Genomic DNA, 27,859 nt, shown 5'->3' with positions numbered 1-27,859 from the left:
TAGTTTCCCTTAAATTGTTATTTCTAACTCTGAATGAAGAGACATCCAGTGCTACACATATCTAATTCTGTCATCCTATTAATTTTAATGAGTACAGCCCCATCTGTTCCAGTCAAGCACCCTCAGTGTACATGTGTGTGAGAAAGGTAGGGCAGTGTGCTGCTTTGTTTCTTCGTCCCTGTGCATTGACGTATCATTTTGAGAGCAGTGACTGTGTGCAGCTGAGAGGCCTGGTTTCAGATGCCGGTCGGAGCATCCTCAGGCACATTAATAATGGAGGAGTCTGACAGGAGCAGCTTTGCCTGCCTTTGTTTTCCACTGTAGGTGAAGGGAGACATGGATCTCTCTGTTTTGCCAAATAACAACCATCCTGACAAATTCCTGCAGCTTGACGTAAAATCTTTAACGAGGAGCTCAGCCCTCCTTCAGGCCAGCCTGGCGAGGTTTCCGGGTGGAAATTATCCTGCTGCACAACACTGGCAAAACCTTGTCTACTCACAGGTAAGATCAAGTGGCACAAAAATATGGGTATGGGGGCTTGTTTCTTTCTCGCCATCTGCCATTTCACCATTTATGCAAAAAGAAGCCTATAGGAACAGAGTACAAGGTGGCTACTCTGTCTTCCAACTTAGTCTTTCTCTCTTCCTTAACATTAGAAACTTTTCTTTATTTATAAAATAAATGAATTCTCTCATTCATTAATTCCCCCTCCAAGCATTAGCTTCTCTGCCTGTCTTCATTTTAAATTTCAGGTGGCCCTCATTTACTCCTTCCCTTCAAAAATTTTCAAAATAATTGTTATATACACAAATAAGACTTTGCGGGAAAAACTCCCATCTCTATCTTTGGTGTACTCTAAGCATAAAGCATCAGAAGTTTACATTGTGGGCATAAACAAGCCTCTAAAACAGCTGGAGGTCTTGCTTCTGCTTCCCTTGGACTAGCTCCCTGTCATAGCATACACAGAAGACTTAGAGAACAGAACAATGGAAACCTAATTATTGAAGGGAAAAAATACAGCGAACTCTCCACCTTGAAAAAGTGCTAGCTATTATTGTAGATATTCTTATTTTCCACAGGTGTCCGTGTGGACAAGGAATACCAATTAGACCTTCAAACAAAATGCAGGTTTTATTTCTCTTTTCTTTTGCATTTTCCTTCTTTTCGCTGACCAAAAGAGAAGAATAAAACTGTGATGAGTTCCATCTGCTGGAATAAACATAAAGGCCCTAACTGTTGCACAGCTAATGAAACAGGAATAATCTTTGCTTTAAGACATGAAGGCTAATGGGGTTAAGAGTTAGTCAATTTAGAAACAGGAAGAGGCATTTCATTACAGAACAGATGTGACTGACCTACAAACCCCTGCAAGTCATTAAATCCTTTGGAGTGGCTCAAATTCCCTGAACAGAAATTTGTTTTCTTTTAAGAACAGTTGCTACTCATGAGTCCTGGTGTAAAGTGACTCCTTTGTGGTATGTTTGTGGGCTCCTCGGGACCTTTATCATGAGATCATTCAAAAGCAAGTACACTCAAATGATTATGTAAGTGTTTCCTCCACCTATAAGGATTTTAATTTATTTCCATTGTAAGGCAGCCTATTATGACAACTGGCATTTTTTAAATTTTGCATCAATCTCTTTGGTAATCCTCAAACCCTTCTGCCATTTCATACCCAGCCATGTTGTTGCTGTTGTATTTGTAGATGTGCTTTTTTTTTTAGTTTTAAATGAAATGAAATGAAATTGCTCCTTTTTCCTCCTTATTGTTTATAACATAGAATAAAATGATTCAAAAATCAGTTCAGAAATCTTGGCCCTTCTATGCTATGCAGTTTAGTCTAAGAAAACATATCCAGTAAATTCCTTTGAGGTTGGAACACATTGATCTAACATCTTTTGTTTGGTACTGAAGTTGACCTATTTCCTTCATGTGGAACTTCACAGTTTAAAACTCTGTTGAATGTTGTTCCCAAACCTAAATGAAATGCAAATTTTTAAAAGGCAACTTTTTCTACAGGCCCCATTGGGTGGAAATAGTTATTCAAAGAAAAACCAAAGAGGTAAACTTCTGTTTCATAGGTCTTTGAATATGTGGTGTTAACATTATAAACTTCAAATAAACTTGATTTAGTTATCCTTTTAGCTTAAGAAGAAATGTAGTGAAGGCCAGTGTACTAATTGGCCAATTAATAACGCATGGAGTGGAGAGGCAGGACAGTACATCAAGTACAAATTCAGGTAATCAGGTAGGTGTGGCACAAAGTATGAGTAACAACAACGATATTCACCACTTCATTTTGCAGTGCATCAGTAAATAATTCTCTTTGGGGGATGGATCTTAAAATCCATGATTGATATATTCATTGGATAAAATAATAAATGTCATAGAAATGGCCATATAGAAGTTTTAAATATTTGTCATGATACCACAATACCATTCCATGAAAGAAGACACTGAATATACAAGTATATTGAGGTGTTAGGCACACATAAGGTGGTGGCTACCGAGTAGCTCTTAATTTAAAGCTCTCACTCCACTGGGGAGTGAGGAAGTCAATGGGAAGAACATGGAATAAAGAAATTAGAAACTTGGTTTCTTATCTCAAATTCACAAAAAACCAGTTTTAGAGACATCTATCATGGCCCTTCATTCATGCCTCAGTATTTCCACTTGCAGTATTAGGATAATATTTATTTTACATATTTCCTTAAAAGTGAGAGCAAATGAAATATGAAGTAAAAGCAATTGAGAACCAGATTTTCCTATAAAAGATCAAGAATATGTACATATGTATTGTTATTTATACCAGTATTTCAAAATGTATTAAAGTTATCTTTTCATTAGAATTTATTAGCAAATAATTCCATTTCCATTATTTTATAAATATTGTGGATGAAGGGGTATGTGTATACATGTGCACGTGGTGGTTGAGGGAATGTACTCAATAGATATGTCAACCTGTGTGACTAACCCAAGCAGTAGATATAATAACACATGAAATCTACACAAACTCCAGAGTTGTGTCAACTGATCCTTTCATCCCACACCACACAAGTGCATGGTGTTTAGGATATAGACTACTTTATGGAATGGCAAAGCACTTAACCTGCAGTCATTACCTTCAAACTCAGGGTAACCCAGGAATTAAAACAGACATTCCCTAGATTGGAAATGTCACGTTGAATTCTTAAATATAGGTATCGTTTTACTATCAATGATTTAGCATTTAATTTTTAAAATTCACTTTCCATTTTCAGAGGAAATTCTCTTGGCCATTTTTATATGAGCTAAAGCAATACCATTCAATCTATTTTTTTTTTTCTGAGACATAGTCTCACTCTGTCACCCAGGCTGGAGTGCAGTGGCACAATCTCGGCTCCTTGCAACTTCTGGAGATTCAAGTGACTCTCGTGTCTCCGCCTCCCTAGTATATGGGATTATAGGCACCCGCCACCAGGCCGGCTAATTTTGTATTTTTAGTAGAGAAGGGGTGTCGCCATGTTGGCCAGACTGGCCTCCAACTCCTGCCTCAAGCTATCCACCCCGCTTGGCCTCCCAAAGTGCTTGACATGAGTCACCATACCTGGCCTCAATCTAGGAAAATAAGCAGTGATGGTCTCAGTTGATTCAGTAACCAGGGACATTGTAATTCCCATCTATGCAGATACTCAGGTCACCCATATGTGCAGAGAGTATACACAGATATTATTTGATTCTATTATATTTATACTATTCGTTAATTCTTTCACCAGAGAAATAAAGAAGCTTCACAACAAATTTTATGTCAGTGCAATGAAGAAACATTCACCAAAATCTAATGTTTCTAACTGTTAAAATAATTTGGGGGATGTCTCTGATGAAGGCATTTAGAAATGTATTCCAAATACTTCTGCCAACCGCTTTATAAAACAAGTAATGAAAAAAAGGCTGATTTTTTAAAAATGTGATAAAATATGTGGTTTTCAAACAACCCCATCAAAAAGTGGGTGAAGGATATGAACAGACACTTCTCAAAAGAAGACATTCATGCAGCCAACAAACATGAAAAAATGCTCATCATCACTGGTCATTAGAGAAATGCAAATCAAAACCACAATGAGATACCATCTCATGCCAGTTAGAATGGTGATCATTAAAAAGTCAGGAAACAACAGATGCTGACGAGGATGTGTAGAAATAGTAAGTCTTTTACACTGTTGGTGGGAATGTAAACTAGTTCAACCATTGTGGAAGACAGTGTGGCAATTCCTCAAGGATCTAGAACCAGAAATACCATTTGACCCAGCAATCCCATTACTGGGTATATACCCAAAGGATTATAAATCATTCTACTGTAAAGATACATGCACACGTATGTTTATTGAGTCACTGTTCACAACAGCAAAGACTTGGAATCAACCCAAATGTCCATCAGTGATAGAGTGGGTAAAGAAAATGTGGCACATATAAACCATGGAATACTATGCAGCCATAAAAAAGGATGAGTTCATGTCCTTTGCAGGGACATGGATGAGGCTGGAAACCATCATTCTCAGCAAACTAACACAGAACGGAAAACCAAACACCACATGTTCTCATTCATAAGTGGAAGCTGAACAATGAGAACATGTGGACACAGGGAGGGGAACATCACACATCAGGGCCTGTCAGGGGTTGGGGGTCAAGGGGAGGGATAGCATGAGGACAAATACCTAATGCATGCAGGGCTTAAAACCTGGAGGATGGGTTGATGGGTGCAGCAGACCACCATGGCACATGTATACCTATGTAACAAACCTGCATGTTCTGTACATGCATCCCAGAACTTAAAGTATAATTTTAAAAAAATTCAAAGGGCAAGAAAGAAAAATGTATGTCTTTTTTTTTTTTTTTTAATCTATTGTGGTGGGCCTTAATTTTCTAATTAGCAGTTGTACATCAGAATATTTTCAGACTAACCCCTTTGTTATATCTTTTCCTGGCTTCTATCACATCAGTTTCAGAACCAAGGAGCATTCCAAACTAAACCCGTGAGATGGAGGGAAAGGCTAAGGGTGAGAGGCTGCTCTTCCACTGATTTCTAGACAATGTCATTTACTGAATGTATTTCCTAATCACCTTTCTGCACTCTTTTCCAATCCAATCACACTCTTTTTTTCCCATAAATTTCAATGTCTTTCCTTTTTATCATGGGTTTTTTTTGTGTATAACTGTATTTCTTCTATCTCTGAACACACGTCATGCCTTCCTAAAACTGTCTCTATTTTCAATCTTCCATTTATTATTTTGAAAAAGACAGTGCAGGGACCGGGTGCTGTGGCTCACACTGTAATCCCAGCACTTTGAGAGGCCAATACGGGCAGATCACTTGAGGCCAGGAGTTCAAGGTCAGCCTGGCCAACATGGCAAAACCCCATCTATACTAAAAATATAAAAATTAGTCTCGCGTGATAGCATGGCCTGTGATCCCAGCTACTCAGGAGGCTGAGGCATGAGAAACGCTTGAAGCTGGAAGGCAAAGGTTGCAGTTAGTCAAGATCGTGCCACTGCACTCTAACCCAGGCAACAGAGCAAGGCTCTGTTTAAAAAAAAAAAAAAAAAAAAAAAAAAAAATCCCAGCACTTTGGGAGGCCAAAGCAGGTGGATCACCAGATCAGGAGTTCGAGACTAGCCTGGCCAACATGGTGAAACCCCATCTCTACTAAACATACAAAAAATTAGCTGAACTTAGTGGTATGCACCTGTAATCCCAGCTACTCAGGAGGCTGAGGCAGGAGAATTGCTTGAACCCGGGAGGTGGAGATTGCAGTGAGCCCAGATCACGTCATTGCACTCCAGCCTGGGCGACAGGGCGGGACTCCATTGAAAGAGAGAGAGAGAGAGAGAGAGAGAGAGAGAGAGAGAGAGAGAGAGAGAGAGAGAGAGAAGGAAAGCTGCACAATACAATAGTCTCTCCTTTCTAAGCTTATATTGGATGACAATGTGGTACTTTGTAGGTGCATATATTATCTAGGAAGTAGACTGATAGCATCGTCAAGTTCCTCAGGGTACCAAGTTATACTAAATTTATAGGATTAGGGAATTGGCCTTGGATGGTGTGTTTCCGAAAACAACACCCAAATTGCTCCAACAAACTGTTCTTAGTTGAGATCCAAATGTCTCTGGCATGAAAGCCTATATTAAGGGTACGTTGAATGTTATAACACCACCTGTGAGCACCAAGAGCCCTGGTTATATGCAGGAGAAGGCAGGAGATGAGGTTTCAGAGAAACCTGGATCACACCAGAGGGTCCGTGGGCTTTGTCTACAATTTTGAATTTTATCCCGAAAATTTTGAAGAATCAGTGAAAAATTATAGCAAAAGAATGACACAGTGAAATATGTGCTTTACAAAGCTTTCCATTCTAGCAATTTAAAACAAAAATGGTATGTTCACAAAAGAGCTGATTTTCTGGGAAAGTTTGTCTATGTGCTCACATAGGAAATACACACAAAATGCCTTGTTTTCACTAAGATTATGATAAGGATTACACTGAATGTACAGATCACAATGCAGAAAACAGAAATCGTTATGACCTTGATTCTCTCCATCCATGAATATGATGTATCGTTTTATTTATTCAGTTCTTCATATGGCCTTCAATAATATCTTTCATTTCCACAAAGAACTATTCCATATAATTTGCAAGGTTTATATCTAAATACTTATATTATTTTTTCTCTTGATAATAGTACATTTTAAGTCATGTTTTATAATAGAGCATTACTCATGCATACAATAGATCATTACATACTGATTTTGAATCCAGGAAGTGTGTTAAAATCTCTTATTTTCCCCATAAACATCCCTGTAGATAATCATGTCATCTGCTATTTGTTTATTTATAACCCTATTTCTTTTATTTAGTTATGTTTCTATTATTTTTGCATTGCTTTGAACTTCCACTGCAAAATTATATGGACATTGTGATTACTAGCATCCTTGTATTAATTCTGAAACTAAAATAAGTGTTTCTAATATTAAACCATTAAGTAAACTGTGTTCTGTAAGTTTGGGGCCCATTCCCTTAATTAGCTTAAGAAAATTTTCTACCAGTTCTGGTTCACTAAGAGTGTTTGTTTTGAATATGGTTGAATATTTTGAAAGTCTTTTTCTGGCCTATTGTAAAATTTAATGTTTTTTTTTTTCCTGTTAATGTGGTAAATTTCATTAGTATTCTAATATTAAACCATCCTGCTGGCATAACATCTTTCCTTGGTAAAAATCTGTTTTATCTTGTTACGTATAATTTGTACATATTGTAGTATTCTGTTCAGCAATATTGCAGTTATAATTTTGCATTTATGTGTATAAGAGAAATTGGCTTATACTTTTCTTTTACTTACTGCCATCATCTGAAGTTTATACTGATTTCAAAAGTGAGCTGGGAATTGTTCGTTTTCCTATTTTCTGGAAGAATTTGACTAAGAAATTATATATTTTGAGAATTGTAGAAGTTGACTGTAAAACCCTCTGACCTGCTGTTCTTAAATGTGTGTGTTTGGAGGAGATTTAAAACTATTGATTCGACTAGTCAAATTATCACAGGTTTGTTTTTTTTTTTTATTTTTTCTCAATAAGTTTGGTAAGTTATATTATGTAAGAAATTGTCCAACTGCACATAAATGTTTAAAGTCACTCCGTTTATTTTCTGATTGTTTCTTAATCTCTGCTATGTCTCTTGTCCATTCCCCTTTACATTCCTAACTGGGTGGATTTGTGTTTCTATTATTTTTCTTGAGCAGTATTGCCAGAGATATTTTAAATATTTTTCCAAAGAAATAGCTTTCAACTTTATCTTCTCCATTGTATATACTTATTCTCTTTAATATGTATTGATTCTGTCTTATTTATGATTTCATTTTGACTGTTTTATTATATTAATTCAATGGCTGTAATTTTAAGACATTGAATTCATGCTTCCTACCTCATTAATTTTCTCATTCTGCTTTATAATGCAAGCATATATGCCCATAATATTCTCTCGAAATACCATTCCAGATCCAGCCAACAATTTTGGAATGTAGCATTTCTCACTTTCATTCTGTCCTAAATTTTAAAATGTTTATTATTATTTCTTTGAAATGTATTTTTAAATGTCAGCAGAATGTGTTATTTTATGTTTTTGATAATGATTTCTAGATTTATAACTAAGTTGTCAATGGTCGAAAAGCATGGTCCACGTAATACTGAATCTTTGAAATTTGTTTTGGAATTTAACATGTTATCAATTTTGTAAAATTTTCAGTGTATATTTTTAAAATGAATATTTTCAATTGTTTAATAAAGACATCCATATATGTCACTTGAACAAACCTTTTGATTTTATGGCTCACATCTTCTTTATCCTTTTTTATTCCCATAAGTTATTGAGGTACAGGTGGTATTTGGTTACATGAGTAAGTCCTTTAGTGGTGATTTATGAGATTTTGGTGCACCCATCACCCAAGCAGTATCCACTGCACCGTATTTGTACTCTTCTATCCTTCACCCCCTTCCACTTTCCCTCCAAGTCCTCCAAGCCCATTGCATCATTCTTATGCCTTTGTGTCCTCATAGCCTAGTTCCCACATTATCAGTGAGAACATACGATGTTTGGCTTTCCATTCCTGAGTTACATCATTTACAATAATAGTCCCATCTCAGGTTCTTTATTCTTAATGATGGTTTTGCATGCTTGAGAAATTTACATGTATAAATTTCTCCATGTAATTAAGTTTTGTTTTACAAATGTTGAGACTGTTTTATTAGATGCATACAAGTTTAGAACGACAATATTTTACTAACGTTAACTAACTTTATTCATTTTCTAGCAACCTTCTTTATATCTACCAAGCTTTTGACCATGTCTATTTTGTCTAGTGTGTGTGTGTGTGTGTGTGTGTGTGTGTGTGTTTTTCTTGGTGGTTAGTCTAGCTAAGATATGTCATGGAAACAAATATACCAAAATGTTTAGTGACTTAATATATGTTTCATTCACACAAGGCCCGATGTATATGTTATAGATGTCCTAGGAGACTCACTTCTGAGTAGAATCCAAGATCCTTCCTTCTTGAGGCTCTACAATATCAGAATCTCTATTAAGCTTTAAATAAGAAAGGGAAAGGTTAAGCCAAGGATCTTGCAAGGAATTTTACTCATCAAACTTGAGTTTCATTAGGTTTGCTGAGCATCTAGTGAGGCTTAGCCCAGTAAAAATATATATATACATGTAAACATATATGTATATACACACATACATACATATATATGTGTATATTTATATATAATGGCATATGAATATATTATATATGCCATATGTATCACCTAATATATATATATGTATCATCACATATGTATAATCATCTTCTGCTATATAGAGCACATTCACAAGAGTCCTGAGATGTGTATAGTGTCACAAAAAAAGAAAGTGAGCCAAAATCACATGGAAGATTTCAAGGGGCAGACTTGGAAATGGTCTTTCATCCACATGTCATTAGACATAAAACATGTGGCCCCAATATAAAATCAAAACCAGATTAGGAAAAGCAGATATCCTCTGTGCTTAGGAAGTGGAAACAAAATTAGTGAGCATTTAGTCAGTCACAACACCCAGTTCTCATTGTTTATATTTGCCTAGTATAAATTTTTATATTTTTTTACTCTAATTCTTTCTGAATCTTTATATTTTAGGCATTTCTGTTGTAAATATTTTATAATTTAATTCTTTTTTAAAAATCTGATCTGACAATCTCTGTCACTGCAATAGGGAGTTTATTCCATTTACATTTAATGTGATTATTTATAATTGTTTTTCTATGTTTCTGAGATTTTCCACCTGTATTCTTTTTTTTTTTTTTTTGAGCCCTTTTAAAGATTGTTGAGTCTTCATCTTTTTCCTACTGCTCTGGTGACTTAGAAGCTGTACATTGTTTCTTTGCTTGTTAGTAATATCTCTATATCCTCACTGAAATTATTTCTTAAAAATTTATAATTAAAAAATCTGTGTTAAACTTACTATACTCCAGTGTATTCATTTCTCTTACTTTAAAATTCACAAATTTGTGATTATTACTATTATCTCTATTTCACCTAAATCAATGCTTGCCTGGATTCACAGACACATTTATCAGGTTTTTTTCTTTCTCTCTTTCTTTCTCTCTCAAATTTCTCTTGTATCTTAAACATCTGTTATCAACTTTCTTCTTCCTGAATTATATTTTTAGAGTTTTTACAATAACCTATTAATTTTGTACACTTAATTTTATTTGTTCAAAAATGCCTTCTGTCTCTCTTTATTGAATTGTAGTTTACTTCACATAGAGTATATAATGATAAAAGTGTATAAATGATAAATGAACAAAATTATGCTTAATACAGAAAAGCCTAGGTAGGTTTTGAAGTGTTACCTTTTTTAAATAAATATGTTAAAATGTAATTTATTTTAGTGCCCAAGTAATTAAAGTAATTGAATTGCTGTTGAGTTTTCCTGCGGTAAATGTATTCTTTCTTGTGCGGTAGAGTGAAGGGATTTTTGTTGTTGATGTTCTGAAAGCTATTTTAAAAAATTTATCAAGATTCAAATAAAAGCTCAACCAAAATCAGTATTGCTTATTTTGTGATTAAATTCATAATAAATTTATACTGTTAATTTTTCTTTGCCTGTCTCTCAGACATAAAATTCACATGCAGTGCAAAAATAAATAGTACTATGCTCTATAATAAACCTCACAACTTTCAAAAATATCGTCTAGAAATAAGAGCTTGAATGTTCTTTTAAAATGTATCTCTGAGTATTTTGCTATTTTTACACATTAGATTTTCTAAGTCTATATACATTGTAATAGAGTGTGTACTTTTTTTCTTGATCTCCCCAAAACTGTATTTTCATGTATAGATCTTTCTTATTTAAGAAACTTAACCAACAGTGTAGAAGACAATCTGACAAAGCCAATTTGTCAGTGTCAGGAGAATTATCCCTCTTCAGAGATGATCAAAGATGCCTAGCCTTGAAGAAAAAAAATAAGTAAAAATTATGCTAAGCTCATACCATTTACATTTCTTATCAAATTACTTTTGCTCTATTCAGAAACATTACTTTTCAAGCAATCTATCTTTGAGATAAATGCTAAGCCAAGAAGATTTATTATTTCAATGCAAACTTCAGTTTTAAAGAATATAAATTGACTTTGAGCAGACCAAGGACCTATTAAAGTCAGAGAGGTGTCTGCAAGTTGAGCTCTAAGAATGTGAAAAATGCATGGATTAAGAAAATTAGGGAAATCCAACACCGAAGAGAATGGGAATGATTTTATCTAGATGACTTTTTTTCCTGCTAGCCATTTCAGAAGGAAACTACATGTAACAGTTTACAACTTTAGCTTATATAATATAAATTAATATGACCTATATACCAACAAATGTTGACAGCATCAGATAATCATAAATATGACTCAGAAGAATAAACTTTCTATTAAATATTCTCTGTTTTGGGTGTCTAAAATACATGACATACATTTACTGAAAAATATCTGTAAATTAAGGAAATGAACCACTTCTTTTTAAAGGTAAAAGATTATCTAATATTAACTTATATGCAATCCCTCTCTTGATGTCCCATGACAAATGAAACATGACTCTATAAGCTTTTTGATTCTTCTCAATTTGTATTTGACCAATGAACAAATTTTAATTTCCAAAATGAACACATTTTTAATTTCTACCTTCATGATAGCTCGATATACTTAAGAAGAAAACAAAACAAAGTAAAAGTCTGAAGGTTAAGCCAGACACAGAAAAGCACACATTATATGATTTTATTTATAGAAAATATGAGATGAGTACAAACGAATCTATGCTGTTAGAATTTGGGTGCTATTATAGCTATGCTTTGGGCAGGGGGAGGGAGGGTGACTGGAAAGGAGCATGAGGTGTGCTAGTAATGTCATGTTTCTAGGTCTGGATGTTGAATCTTGAGTTTGTTTGGTTTGCAAGAATTTATAGAGCTATGTATTTCTATATATGCATATTATGCTTCAATTAAAAAAGTTTTTAAAAACCTGAAAGTCAGTATTAGAGCTATATAACAGCCTTTACACACACAGATGCTAAATTACACGTACAGTGCTAAGTTAGCTTAGACCTCAAAGCTGTCTGAAACGGGAGCCATGATAGTATTTGTGAAAGTCGAGGCATATCTCTAAAATGTCTTTTAATTTTGACTTTGCTGGATTAACATAGCAATATTAAATACTATTTTAATAAGTCATGGAATATAAAAACAGAGATAAATAAAATGTCATTAAATCTCAATGCAAGTAACCTGAGAAAAGTTGGCTTTGTTCAGAATTCTACTATTTGAATTTGAGAGTAAACAAGGGTCTTTCTCTGTAGTTATAAAATAGCATTTTAATGAATGATTAGTAAAGCTGTTCAAGATCACACAAAAAGAAAAACCTCAATTGATGTTAGATTTCTAGGTCGAATGAAACCATAGAATCCTTTCCTCATTCATTGTCCTAATCTGTTGGGTTTCTGCACAAAATCAGCACATTATCAGGTACAGTTATCTCACATTGCATTCCCTACTATCAGAAGGCCCGTTGCTAAGAGATGCCTTGTTTCTTTGCCTCTTAGAGGGAAAAGAAGAATATTGCTGCTCAGCGGATTAGGGGATCCAGTGCAGAGAGCCTTGTTACTGCTGATAGCCCTCCACCATCCATGTCCTCAGTTATGAAGAATAACCCACTCTATGGTGACCTAAGTTTGGAGGAAGCTATGGAAGAAAGAAAAAAGAACCCATCATGGACCATTGAGGAATATGAGAAACGTTCCCGGCACACAAACCTCTCTGGACATCTGAAGGTACTCACGACTAAGAGTCAACCTCTTCAACTGATAAGGGAGATCAGTCAAATAATCCTAAAAGAAAGCATTATTGAAGTGACAGGTATTCTTCACTAGGCACAGAATCTCTAGATTTCAGAGCATTTGGGCTCCTGGCTTTTCTTTCTCCCTTCTAGTGAGTATTTATGTTTATTTGTTTTGAGTTTTACAGTTTCAACAGTTATTGGCAACTGTATAGTGTAGAGAAGAAAAAAACTATGTGGCACAGAACAAAGGTTTTCCAGAAGGGTAAAAGGTTTATTGAAAATTAATTTGCAAGACTACATTTTCTTTTAGCTTTTAAACATTTATGTTCGTGAACACTTAAGAGCTGATTCCCTAGTCTACATTTATTAAAAAATACTTATTAAGTGTTCTGTGTTAGGCACTGTGCAAGGAAGTTCTCATCAAAGATTATTTTATCTCAGCTCTCTCAGTGATTTAAGATTGAAGATGTACATTTCGGTCATTTTCCTGTGTCTCAGTAACAAAACAAAACAAAAACATTTCAACACAGGAAAAGTATGCAATGAACTCATTCACCCAGCTTAAATCCAACTTAAGTTTTTCTTTCTTTGCTTGCCCCCACTGGTGTCACCCCAACCCATGAAAAACTTCAAAATACCTGAAAAGCAAGGAAGCAGCCCTCTGTTTTCTGCATGGACTGGATTCCTACCCAGTCTTGGCTTGCCTCCACCTGCCCCGGGCCAGGAAGGCCTGCCATTTTCCAAGTACATACCCTTCATTCAAAAATGTTTATCTGTGCTAAGCCCCATACCTTAAGCACTCGAGAATTTTTTTTTTTTTTTTGAAGAGGACAGCACCCTGTCTCCTTGAATCCTACTCACACTTTTTACAATTTCAAATATGTGCTACTCAAAAGACCCACTGTCCAGAATCTTTGAAGTTTCTTAATCTCTTGGTAGATTGAATGTATCTCCTCTTTTATGTAGCCCGTTTTCCAGAGAAGTTTACATAACAGATGCTCTCCACAGAAACAATAAGCTTATGTTTCTTTTTCCTTCTGTCTTCTTTTTATAAATTGCATTCCTTACCAAGAGTCTTAAGGACATCTAAAAAGTCACCCCTACTATTAGAAAAAAAAAGTATTGATATATTTTACAAACATTTCTTGACTGTATGTTAGGGCCTCTTCCTTTTGCTGATTACATGCAAAATAAGGGAACTATGGAGGTGAATGTTCCTGTCCCTACCCTCAAAAAGTTGATCTAACTGAGCAAATTAACAGACAGTAACTATAGAACAAGATAAAGGAAACTAACAGTAATAGTAACAGAAAGTGCCATGCAGTGTTCTGACTCATAAGTGGGAGTTGAACAATAAGAACACATGGACACACAGAGGGGAACAACACACTCTGGGGCCTGTGAGGGGTGAGAGGCAAGGGGAAGGAGAACATCAGCACAAATACCTAATGCACGCGGGATTTAAAACCTAGATGACGGGTTCATAGGTGCAGCAAACCACCGTGGCACAAGTGTAACTATGTCATCTGCACATTCTGCACATGTATCCCGGAACTTAAAGTTAAAAAAAAAAAATCTGTACCCCAAATTCTCATGATACACTTTACCTATAAAGAAAACTTGTACATGTAACCCTGAAGCTAAAATAAAAGTTCACAAAAAAAGAAAAGAAAATGCCTTTCCCTCACATTTGCCAATACTGGTTATTTTTCAAATAAATCATCAGTGATTGGAAAAAATGGTAACACATTGTTTGCTGATTTTCATTTTTCTGATTACCAGGCGAGGCTGAATATTCTAGTAAAAGTATAAAACTTGTTCACTATAAAAGCCCAAATTAGGATTAGTGTAATAGCACATAATTATCTCCTGTTAAATGTTGCCATAGGCTTACCTGTGATACTCTTCATTCTCCGTTCTAGGAAATTGCTGCTTTTCAGGTTTTCTTCTCTTTCTTGTGGAATTAGTCCATCATCACCATTGCTAGCAGCAGCACAATCAGTCAGGTTTTCTGATAATCCCATGTTATTACTTCCGTGCTTCTTTATTTCTTCTTCAACATTGAGTGGAAGTTTCATATTAAGAATGGTTATTACTTTATACAATAAAAAGAAGTTTTTGTTTCACTGAAAAAAAAATAAAGAAGAAAAATATAAAAGAAAAAGTGCCATGTAGGATAGGAAGGGGGCACAAATCACATTTTGATTATAAAAGGAATTCATGAAAAAGCAAACTTATTATGGGTTTGAAGGATGTATAGAATTCCAAAAGGTATAGATGGCTTGCCTAAGTGGGAAGGCTCTTTTTTCAGGAGTAGCAAGAGCAAAGGCAGAAATATAGGAGCTACAGGTTAAGTAACAGAATAATGGGAAAATAAAGCTAGAAAATAAAGCTAAAAAATGTTTGAATGTTATGCTTATGAAATTGAAGATTATTGGCAATAAAGAGTAATTTTTTAAGCTGGACAATTATATGAGTTATGTTTAGGAAGAATGAGCCATAAATACAATGAGTGCCATGTTTTACTACAATCAGGACCTGCTCCCTCCCCTACCCAGTCACAACAAAAGCCATAACTTTTCTTTTCATTAAAATTTTTTCTACCTCATTAATTCAACTTTCATCTTCACTCCTGTCTATATCTCATAGAACCCCTAACTTATTTTCTGAAACCTTGACACCACTTTTCGGCTATGAACCCAAGTCCCTGTGGTCACTCCCATTTTTCTACATTGGTAAGAGTTTATAAGCCAGAAAAGAGAAAAGAAATCCATATTTCATTACAAAGGAAAGCTAGAAGCAGAATGCAAGACAAAATAGTCTCTGAGTGAAGTTCTTAGTGGAGAACAGAAGCATTAAACTTACGAAGTGCAGGCCTCTGATTAGGACACAAAATGAAAGATAGGCATGAGGTAGACAAGGATTTTTACATCATTATCCTTCTTCACAGATCATCCATATTTTATTTTAACATTTTAGCGTTTCTAAAACTAAGAAGTTCAAACTAGTACTAGGGAGAACTGTTTTGCCATCATCAGAATCTATCCTCACTTTCTATTCATACACGCATGCACATTCCTCTCCCAGCAGTGCACCTGGAAGTCTGAAGCTAGTTCATTGACCCCTGACGCTGAGAAAGAAAACTTGCTGTGCCACATTTCAGCTGACTTTAAGTCTTCTGAGACTGGAGAGGGAAAGAGAGGGGGCAGTCCACTGTAAGCCATTACAACAAAGCAGGTGAAATATAATGAAGCATGAAGTAGGTTTGTGAAAGCAGAGGTTGAGTATTCACTGTAAATTTGTTGTATATAAGGCATAGACACCAAATCTACAGCACCAAAACATAGCAAGAGATGTAACAGGAAAAAAAGTATTTTTATTAATGTATGAACAATATAGTTTGCACATGATTTATCAGGTACAGGAGATCAGGTTGACTTGATAATTCTATGGGCCTGGAAGGGAAGATGAAGTCTGTGGAAGAAAGAGAGCCATGGGGAATAAATAAGAGCTGATGTGGGGAAGAATATAATGGGTCATTTTTTCAGGAGGTCAAACAAAGTTTCTGCATGCCAGACATGTGGCAGCCCTCTACAAGGAAAATCAGTGGGTCAAGAGTAATAGAAGAGACTCCTTCCTGACTTTTAGTCCTACTACTTCCATGGAAGTCAGCTTCTGGATTTACTGAAAACCCCACCAAGCATGTTTATTCCTGCCATGCAGACAAAATTAAACCTCAAAGGTTAATCTAAAGCAAAGAATTTTCATTTTATTTCAACGTACTGTGCTGAATTATATGCACTATTTATAGGATGTAAGGAACACTAAATTGGCTACAACATGATAGAAACACTGTTGTGTTTCTGACCCTCTAATGTGAGCAATTTAATTAAAGACTCACGAAGGCCTCCTAATTAATTCTGATCCAGACCTACAAATTGGAACTGCAGGGATTCCTTGTCAGCCAGGAGACTGTAGCTACATTTTTATGCTATTCAAGGAAGCCTCGTATCACTCATGTGAGCCATGACATTGAAGCCTTGCCCAGGACAGAGTGAATATGGAGCATCAGTCCCCATGACAGTGTCTTGTTCTGCAATCTCAATTAATTTGTAACACTGACTGATTACTGATTAATCATATTCTCCATGTAATTTTCTTTTAGGAAAATCCTAACGACCTGCGGTTTTGGTTGGGAGACATGTACACTCCAGGTTTTGATACTTTATTGAAAAAGGAAGAGAAACAAGAGAAGCATTCAAAATTTTGTCGTATGGGTCTGATTTTACTTGCCATCATCTCCATCTTGGTTGCCATAGTGACTATTATTACTTTTTTCACCTAAGGAAACTGCAGCAGTCAGAGCTACTTTAAATTTCCTAAATTTTTTTCTGATAAACATTTGAAACCCCCTCCCCCCAAAAATAACAAAAACAATGTACATGCAGTGTGAATGGATTGTTGATTGTACTATTAAATGTAATTGTCCTGAAGAACGTGAATGTCGGATGTGGCATTCTGGCTTCTCCACTTTGTTCTATAAAAGGTAAGAGTTCCAGTCTGAGCTTTGTCCTTTGGGAAGCAGGAATTCTGAGGACCATAATCACAGAACAGTCACTATATGCAACCCACATTAAATATCTTCATAGGGAGCAAACAGTATGAAAAATTGTCAGCAGCTTTATTTTCATGCTTAAACTATATTAACCTTGTTTTAAAAATACTGTTAATTCTTTACCACCTCATCCTCCTGCAATCACCAGAAAAGTTTGAGTTGATAATTTTTTTTTAACCAACTGCTGGGTAGCTGGGATAAAAATCTTCTGGTTGTGCTGCCAACTGAGTTAGATTCATTCTCTGTTTTATTTTCCTGTATTTCTGTTTAAGTCAGAAAAAAAGGAAGGAGAGAAATATCTTATTCAAATCTATTCTTATTTCCCCAGTAATCATCTATGATGCCCCAGTTTTAGGCTGCAATTTTAATAGAATTAAACTTGGATAGGCCATAGTTACATAATTAATTACATTTAGATCCAATTTATCCAAATTGGCTATGACCCCTGGTGGCAGTTAGTGTGTGTATATTGCCAACCATGGCCTAGTTGGGGGTCCCTAGGAAAGCAGAGGGAATACTGCTAAGAGAACAGAGTTTGAAGCCTAACTACTACTTGCTAACAGACTCTGGCAAGTTATTCTCTCAGAGAAGGAATGATATTACCTGCCCAACAGGGCTGGCCAAAGGACCAAATACAAAACAGGTATGAACAGTATCTGGCTTGAAATAAACAGTTGCTTAGTTAAAGGCTGTTGTTATTATTAATTTGTGCTAGCTAATTGACAACCTGAGTTTACCTTCCATTGTCTGCAGATACCTGGGGACATGGTTGTAGACACAGATGGGGAATCAAGTCATCACCCTGCCCATCATTCTAGAATATCCTTTCCTAAACCCCTCATTCCCACTCCTTTCTCATCTATAAGCAACCCAGCCAAAGGCTGTCTTAAGCAAGAAATAAAAGAGGAACTTTCTCTTCTTCCCATGAGCCTAAAGTCAGATTTTGTTCTTTGATATTGCCATATCATTTTGTTGTATTTGTCTTAAAGATGCTTGAAATAAAGTACAGTAAAAGACAGTTTGGGATGGGCGTGGTGACTCGCGCCTGTAATCCCAGCACTTTGGGAGGCCAAGGTGGGTAGATCATGAGGTCAGGAATTCGAGACCCGCCTGTCCAACATAGTGAAACCCCGTCTCTTTTGAAAATAAGAAATTAGCCAGGGTGTGGTGGTGGGCGCCTGTAGTCCCAGCTACTTGGGAGGCTGAGGCAGGAGAATCGCTTGAACCTGGGAGGCAGAGGTTTCAGTGAGCCGAGATTGTGCCTCTGCACTCCAGCCTGGGTGACAGAATGAGACTTCCATCTCAAAAAAAAAAGACTGTTTTACTGAACAATAAAGTTGTTGTATAGAAAAAAAAAAATGGTGTTAGCCATATTTGTAGTCCCTGATTTTTCATTCCTCTTCTCCTCCATGGAAGGTTCTAGTCCAATTTAAAATTGAATTATAGGAGAATTTTAAAACTGAATTACATGAAATAAAGTATCGGGGACTTTATCACTCTCATTGTGGACATAGATATTACCTGCTATTACTCTGCCTTCAAAGCTTACCTGCCCAAAGTTTACCTCTAAGGGATTCACAACATGTTCAGGTCTCTGCCACACATGGAAAGCATCTGTGCTGCATCAGGTTACATGTGGCTGCCTAGGATTAAGCATGGGTAAGGCTTTCTAAAGGTAATAAGCAGTAGTAATCATAAAAGTGTAAAGGCTGCTTAACTGAATTCCGGTCTCCCTTGCCCCCAACTCATTACCTTTCTCTTCTGCCTAGTCAATTCTGGTCAAGCACTTAGTATTCTTCTATTCTCCCTATCCCTCTTCTATTCTATTTATGATACTATCAGTCATTTCTGTTTCATCATAAATGAGTTTATTACTTTCCTACTGCTCCCAAATCACCTTCATTTTTAGCTTTCAATGTAACTGTAAAATCAAAATATATTATTGTCCTGCACTGAATTAATATTATGCATCTACATGTGAGGGCAACTTATAAATAAAGAGAATTTATCTCTGTTTACACTCAAAATAATACCTTAAAAGAAGTTCCAATTTCTACTTCGCCTTCTACAGTACAGATTTTTGTGAAAATGGAACAGAAAGAGCATAAAGTCATGGAAAATGCAGAGGCGATGGCCCTAAACAGGCTTATGTTGAAATCAGCTTTCTTGAGAAGTTCTCATCCAGATTCAATGAACTAGTGTTTCTAAAATATTTAAATACAATCCTTCTCACATAACAGGTAGTCAATAAATAATAATTGTTATTATCTTCAACACTGACTATTTTAGTAACTTTTTAAACCTAAATTGGGGTGAGAACACCTGGCTCCACCAGTTCTTAAGTTATAATAATTTAGTTTCAACAATAATCTTCCCCAGGTTTTTGTACACACCCTCCCCCCAAAGTTATCTTGTATATTTTTGCTTTGTTTTTGTATATTAGGTGAGTGTGTGGGAGGCCTAAAAGCAAATAGTATATTAAATTTTCTTTCAAAAAAATTCCAACTGTGCATACTTTTTAAAAGTGCTCCTCCCAGACTCAACAGGAGAATTAAAGCTGTTTTTTTTTTTTTAACATAATCCATTAATGGCCGTTCCAATTATATTCATGCTGCTGTCACCTAGCGGAGGGTTTAGTGAGGGGAAAACAAAAGAGGGAACGACGGCCTGGATCCATTTCTCCAGAGTGCACTACTGCCATCTGGTGGTCATATTTACCATGTCTGCCCTCAGTTCATGAAAAAGCATTTTACCAAAGGGACAGAATAAGGTACCTCTGTAATTACAATCAGTGTGATGGTATGACTAAGAGCACCTGCAACCACTAATTTTGATACCCTCTCATCTTTCAAGAAAAGAAATGATTGGCCTAGAGTCATACTGACACTTGAAGGCAGAGCTGTAACCCTCAGCATCAACTCTTGACTCTAAGACATACCTCACGCTAAAGCTAAAAGCTAGAGGAATGCTTGGAAACTGTCCCATTTCTAATCTCTTCAAATGGGTTAAAGTTTTAGGAATATTAAACAATTTACTGCTTGTTTCAGAGTTGATATGATCTCCTGAATTTCTACATTTATAGCACTCTGTATTGAGGGTGTCTTTAAATATTATTTTTTTAGTAATTTTTTACTAAAATTAAATGTTAATAATATTGAATGATTAAATACTATCTGTATCCATTGTCTAACACAATTCTTAAGTTCTCCCTTCATATAACTGAATAAATATAATTTTATTATATCTGAGAAATAATTTTTAAAACTGTAATTAGACAGGGCCCTTAAATCTCAACACCTCTGAATCTCTACTTCCAAACCCACAGAGTCTAAGAGAATATACATTTTAGAGGAAAGACAACTTTTTTGGTTTCTTCCAAATAATCACTTAGTCCAGGCTCTTGCCTAACGTGAGGTGAGAATATTCAGCCAAAGTGAACGACTTCAGAAATCGAACCCAGATTTCTGCCAGAGCAGTTGTTCTGCTTTCATGTTATAGACACGGTGACTCATGCACCTCATCCAGTTTCCCTCGTTTTGCAGACTGTTGCAAAGGGAGTGTATAGGACTTCCTTGTGTGCATTTTGAGCTCTTTCCGCATTCCTGGCTCCATTTTATAAAGTGCCCTTTCCTGCCTCTTCCCTCCTGCCTTAAATATACGGTAGCCCACAGTGCTCTGTCTTTCCTCAATGTCTTATACTTACTATATAGAACTATATAGACTACATAGAGAATTGTGTGTCTGCGTTTACAATATATGGATATATACATAAATAAAATCCAAATGCAAAAGACTTTTTTCTTTTTTTTGAGACAGAGTCTCGCTCTGTCGCCCAGGCTGGAGTGCAGTGGCGGGATCTCCGCTCACTGCAAGCTCCGCCTCCCGGGTTCACGCCATTCTCCTGCCTCAGGCTCCCGCCACCACGCCCAGCTAATTGTTTTGTGTTTTTAGTAGAGATGGGGTTTCATCATTTTAGCCAGGATGGTCTCGATCTCCTGACCTCGTGATCCGCCCGCCTGGGCCTCCCAAAGTGCTGGATTACAGGCGTGAGCCACCGCGCCCGGTCAAAAGGCTCTCTTTCAAAATAAACAATTGAAATAAATATTGGATCTTTTAAATAAAGAAATTCTTTTTTCAGTATAAAATGTTCTTTGACTAGATTTCTTTTGCGAGAAGGAAAGAGATTCAAGGCTTACACAGTTTTGCTTATCCTGTACTCCATTTTTAAGTTACTGACAAGGAAAAGGTAGTAATTCTTCTTACGCTAATTAAACTGGTGGGTTTTTCTCAGCTATAAGATAAGCGCTAAAATCTCTCACATTAGAATTAGTTTCAAAGTTGGGAAGTATTGTTTAGATAATTACTTGAATAATAAAACAATGGTTAGGCCAGATTCAAAGTATATCAGTAAATATAAATGAAACAGCAGTTAAGTGTTTCTTTCTTAAAAATACATTATTTTAAAGGCTGAAATATTTCTAACCAATACTTAATAGAATAATTTTATTGTTCCTGCTGCAAAAGGAACAATAAAATTTTTCTTTTTTTTTAAATGTAATGATCACAAACCACTTTCATGAATTGCAAACCCAGAAAAAAAGTTTTATTTTGCTTATCATTAACATATAAATGCACAAATTTTAGAGCTGTTTTTCCAATTTATTCAGGAAGATTCTTGACAAAGACGCTGTCCTCGATCTAATGCTAGTTAAACTCCCGTGAGTGTCTCTCTGACTAGGCTCTGGATCTTGGGTTATGTCCATGGTTGGCTTATTCCACTTTTGGCAAAAATCTTGCTAAGTCAGTTTAGGGTAAATCTGACTACTCTCTATACGATATCTTATCACCCTGGCCTTCCTTCAATGAAAATCCTGTTAGGTCAGTGTAGCAAAATATTACCCTACCCTTAGTAATATTCCATCCACCAAAGCCTGACTGTTCTCCTTAGCTACAAGTCTCCACTTTTCCTTACCACATTCAGAGTAGAGACTGATCTCTCCTCTACTATAAAACCCCATTGCAGAAGCCTCCCTTGAATAAAGTCTTCTTTGCTGCCTTTAACATGTGTCAGAAACAATTTTTCCTTTAACATTCCCAGTGTATGCCCGTGGACAGCAGTGTCCCATACGGCCCCATGCCTGCTGCCCACCCCCTGAATATTTCCATCCTGGCCTTATTAAGAATTCAACAGAAATAGTTGTATCTTCTACACTGTGTACTTTTTAAAACCCTGCCACTTCTACAAGCTATTTCATCTCAACTGTAATCTTGAGAGATAAGTGTAAAAGCCGTATTTTACAAGAAGAGATTGAGGCTCAGGGACATCAAAAGACTTGTCAGAATCAAATTGCCATGAGAGCTTAGATCTACTAAACCTGTTCTGACTATTCTTTCTGCTAAAGTTTTTATTTTCTCATGGTTGTAGTGGGGGCTTGACATGGTCCAGCTGTTGACGAAAACAAGGGAAGTGCGTCTCCTCTCCTTCGCCCCATAGCTATACATACACTCAGCTGCAGTCTCCAAGTGAGTACAAAAAGACCCTGCTTCAGTAAGGGCAAACACAGTTATGCTCAGAATCCCAGTAAATCTGAATGTCATACGCTTGTACTATTTTGTAATTTAGGCTCGTGGGGCTTCTTTATAAGGTAAAAAATTAAATGATAGACTCTAGGATTAAGAATACGTATGAGTTAATTACTCTTTCTTAATAAGTGTTATGGATAGAATGCCTTTCCCTTATGACAATGTTCCAGAGTACAGGATCTGATTTCTCTAACTTTGCCTGAGATTGTCCCTAAATTAGATGTCAGTCCCAGGAAGCCCTAACGCCTCTGTGTCAGGAAGGAGTTTGGCTTCAGAGGAGCTGACATCAAACCCACGCTGAAGAACCTCACCTCCGGGAAACCTGCAGGTCTGCGTCGTCTGCATCAGAGGTTTGGTACGATGAATCCCTCAAACATACATTCACTCTGCAGTGTGCTACCACGTAAGGGACCTAGTCATAGTTTGGCAACAGAATTTGCTCCCAGAATTTTCTCATCTTTGTAGACTATGCCTTTAAAATGCACCTTTCTTAATGTACACTGGCCAGACACCGAGTTTCATCTTGTTCACCACGATAAAAAGCAGAAGGGAAACGATGATCTTTTATTTCCCTATAGCTTGGAGTTTCCTCTCTTACCACCAGAGGGCAGGTGTGCACCAGGATGCCAAACCACAGCTTGCCTATTTTGAGGGCGGTATTTCAGTTATGTCAATATACGGAAATCTTGACAAATGAGTGAAGAACTTCCAAAGGAATACAAGTGATTAATTGTGCTGATTAAGCCCTAGGGTAGGGAGCAGGAGAGCCTGCCGGGATCACTGAGTGTGCATCAGCACAGAAAAGTGACAGTAATTGGGGTCCCATACTGAGAAGGCTTCAGATCAAGGAAGTTCAAGCTGGGCACACCGACCTCATTAACCAAATCTACCGTGTCTTTACTCAAGTTGTGGTTCATGCTTGTTAAAAAATGCAGAATCTCAGGGCAGCTGCATCAGAATCGTCATGTTTAACAAGCTCCCTGGGTGATTCTTTCTCTCTTAAGTTTGAAACAGGATCTTGAGAGTGTCAGCAGCTCGCTCGGGAAACTCTTCCAAAGCTAAGGTTCAGGTTGGGGAAACCCACAAGTGTTCTGGGTTTTGTTGTGAACTTTTAAACGCCCCCTCCAGGCGCCCATGAATGTAAGGCCTGCTTGGTGGCACTTCCCTGTGGAACAAACAGGCAGATGTGGAGATACAAATCATCTCTTTGTCCTGGCTCTTTCCTCGGCCTTTACATACTCCTCAGGAATGCAAGCTTCATGAGCAATTTAACCCTCAAGATGTATACAAACAGATTTTTATTTAACAGATAAATTATACTTTAAAAGTTGAGCTGGAATTCGTACTCATTTTAAATAGAATCTTAAAAATATGATCATGAGACAACCTCAGCCATCAGGGATAATGCAATAATGACTTCTTGTGCATCAGTAGGAATTTTGTGTGAATCAGGGGCTAGAACTCTAGCCATATATTGTCCCTAAAGATGGTTTCTAGGACACAAAGCCACTCCTTCTGACTAAATTTATGTAACAGGTTTGAATTCTATAGATACCAACTTGAGGGCGAAGAAATAGAACTCTCATCCTGTCTCCAGAAATATAGTATTGGGGCTAAATTCAGTCCAATCAGCCTTTTATCAGAATTACTAATTCAGTCAAAATTCAATTCAAATTTTAATTCAGCATCCTACCCCCTCCTCTGGAAGATATGCAAGTCTAGAGAGTAGAAGTCCATTCATTTGTGGCACGGAGAGTGAGATTCTGCCTACTTTCACTATTTTGTGGCACCAGTGCTGGATGGTGCTGGCTCCCAAAGGTGACACAGTTATCACCAGTACAGTGTGCAGGAGATACCAGCCAGTAGTTCACTTATAAAAGTCCACATACATCACAGTAATGTGCATCTCCTTGATCTATGACTTGTTTTTGGCCAGGTAGCCTCTGACGATGATCATCAGCTCACACTCCAAGTTAATTTCCACAGCTTACCATGGAGCCCTAGGAAGATTACAGACTTCTTCAATGCCACTCCCCAGCCGCAGGGAATCTCAGGTAGAACTGGGCCCTCCTTTTGTCGAAATATATCATTTCTGTTTTTACCCCAAGACTCATGGTATATGGTATATCTCTGAGGTTTCTGCTCTCAAACTGCGTCCCAAACATGGCAAATCTGTTTTCACATCTCTCAGAAATGCCACATTTTTCAAGAGCCATATTTATATTGTCTTCCTTTCCCTTGTTCACCTACCCTAGGGAGGAAGTACAAATTCTTCTCTTCCTCTGAAACAGCATTCCCAGGTCAGCTATGTCTTCCTGGAGCTCAAATTTTTAACATCATTCCAAGGAAAGAAGGGAAATCAGTTTGATCTCATACCCCACTTGAGTCGGTCCTGTTTTGTGGTAAGAGCAGCATCATTGCTCATTTACACTATCAGTCCTTGCTGTCTGTGGAGTTCTTCACATTCGTCAATGCAGTTGTGTTAGAAGTCAGATGGGAATATGGCTACAGGTATCTTCAGGAAAGAGAAAGGAAATAGTATTAATAGTTGGTTATTCTTTCCTATTTTGCCTCGCCATACGTGCTTGTGCCCAGAGAGAGTGAGTCATGACACAATCTTAATCTCCTTTATTTTGGTACATTCTCAGAGGCTAGCCACAGAATATGATTAATATTACTATCTTCGCCCAGACAATAAGAGAGTTCTTGGATTTCCCTGGAGTGCTGGGACCCCTTGTGGGAAACACTAAGTAAAATGTATTTGACAAGAGGCAAATGGAGAAAAGACTAGCTGGAGCCAAGAGCTGGTGTGGTTTCAGTGTGTGCATACAAAGGGAAGCATAAAGAATATTTTTTGGGGGGTGGTGATAGAATTGCTCTGTATCCTGATTCTGGTTGAAGACACATTAATCTATAAATTTTTAAAAATTCATAGAACTGTGCACCAAAAACGTCACTTTTACGGGATGTTGTTTATCTATCTGTCTATCTGTCTGTCTATCTATCTATCCATCCATCCATCTATCTATCTATCTATCTTTCCGTGGCAAATGAAAACTTATTCTCAGAACGTTCCGTATTAAATAGCTTCTACAGGTAGGCTTAAATGAGCTGCCATTTACAAAGAAAACAAAAATTGAAGCTACATTAGAATTCTGTTTTTTGTATTTGTTTTCTGAAGTAGCATGGCTCTACCACATACAAATAAATTTGTAGAACAAATATTCCAGTATATTTTCAAAAAATTTATAAAATATTAATAAAAATGATCTCGTGTTTCATTTATAGATTTGTTAATCTTTTCATTATCATACACATATAATATTTTGAGAACCCTTTCAATTTAATTCAATATTTTAAAGTAATCATGGCTTTCATTATCTTTTCTTCTAAAATGATCTAAAGTTATATCCTATGTACTCATTATATGTGTTTGCTAAATCTTTATAGCCTACTTACACTTGACACTCAGAAACTGAATTCTAGATCTTCATCTTCTCTCCCTTAGAGAGCACAAAATGTAAAAGTAGAGACATTCTTACTAAATTCCTGGAATAAACACTTCTGGAATTGTGTGTTAATATAGTTTTAGTAAAAATAACAGAAATAGTAAATATGATCTCTGACTTGAGTTTTCAGCTTTTTTGTTGGATTAGAAGAGAATGGAAATTTTGAGGGTTTTTCATAACTATATAAAGGAAGGAAAATTTTTAAAAAGACCTAAAAATTAAAAAGCGTGGCAAAAACCCAGGACCAAGCAATATAACACACTTGATAACACAAAGGAGTCTTGTACCAGGGGTAACAATAAATAACATATAAGCATATTTTTAAAATTAAGAAGACATAATCAAGAACAAAAGTCAAAATTCAAATACCTATGTAACACCATCTATGTTTTGTTTCTTCAATAAACAAAATCCAAGATCACAAATATTTTCAAAATACTAGCTTTTATTTCCCTAGCGACCTACTATCTAGTAGTTATCCCCACTATTCCTGGCTAATTATCTATTAGCTACTTAACAACCTAACTATTACTACTATAAGAACTTACTGCTACTACTGCTGCTATTTTACAAAAATCGCAATTACTTTTGCACCCACCTAATACAACTACACTACTCCTGCCACCTAGATAACTGCTCTCTCCTTGGCTAGCTACTAGGGAGAATAAAAAGGGTTTTCACCCCACAGTGCTCCAGTACATATGTCTAATGAAAATAGATAACACCCATGACAGCTAAAAGGCACAAGATAGTATGTCATAAATGCACTGCAGTTGCCACTGATTACATGTACTATAGCAGGCCGAAGGTGAATGAAATAAGCCTTTGCCGATTGCAGGATTAGGAAACTTTCAGAGGATGTGTGTTTTAAGGGACCCAGCGCGGTGGCTCACTCCTGTAATCCCAGCACTTTGGGAGGCCGAGGCAGGTGGATCACCTGAGATCAGGAGTTTGAGACTAGCCTGACCAACATGGTGAAATCCCATCTCTACTAAAAATACAAAATTAACTGCGTGTGGTTGCGAGCACCTATAATCCCAGCTACTAGGGAGGCTGAGATAGGAGAATCACTTGAAGCCAGGAGGTGGAGGTTGCAGTGAGCCAAGATTGCACCATTGCACTCCAGCCTGGGCAACAAGAGCGTAGTATAATCAAAGGCACAGAGCACAGAGGACAGAGGTAGGTAAACCACAGGTTCAGGAAATGATATGTAAGAAGGACATGACTTTGTTTCTTATTTCACGCAGAAAATAAAAGCAAACGAGAATAATTCATATGC

At 36.7% G+C, this 27,859-nt stretch overlaps 1 protein-coding gene across 1 annotated transcript; it reads left to right on the top strand.

The window, feature by feature from the left end:
* Nucleotides 1-128: 128 nt before the first annotated feature.
* MINAR2 (membrane integral NOTCH2 associated receptor 2) lies at nucleotides 129-18,480 on the top strand. Its single transcript, XM_008014315.3, has 3 exons — nucleotides 129-501; nucleotides 12,638-12,865; nucleotides 17,039-18,480. Exons 1-3 carry the CDS (start codon nucleotides 337-339, stop codon nucleotides 17,216-17,218), a joined length of 573 nt encoding a protein of 190 aa, XP_008012506.3. The 5' UTR covers nucleotides 129-336; the 3' UTR covers nucleotides 17,219-18,480.
* The last annotated feature ends 9,379 nt before the right edge of the window (nucleotides 18,481-27,859 follow it).

Source organism: Chlorocebus sabaeus, chromosome 23 (genome assembly GCF_047675955.1).
Source record: "Chlorocebus sabaeus isolate Y175 chromosome 23, mChlSab1.0.hap1, whole genome shotgun sequence".
Classification (NCBI taxonomy): domain Eukaryota; kingdom Metazoa; phylum Chordata; class Mammalia; order Primates; family Cercopithecidae; genus Chlorocebus; species Chlorocebus sabaeus.
This window is presented reverse-complemented; position numbering and strand designations above follow the sequence as displayed.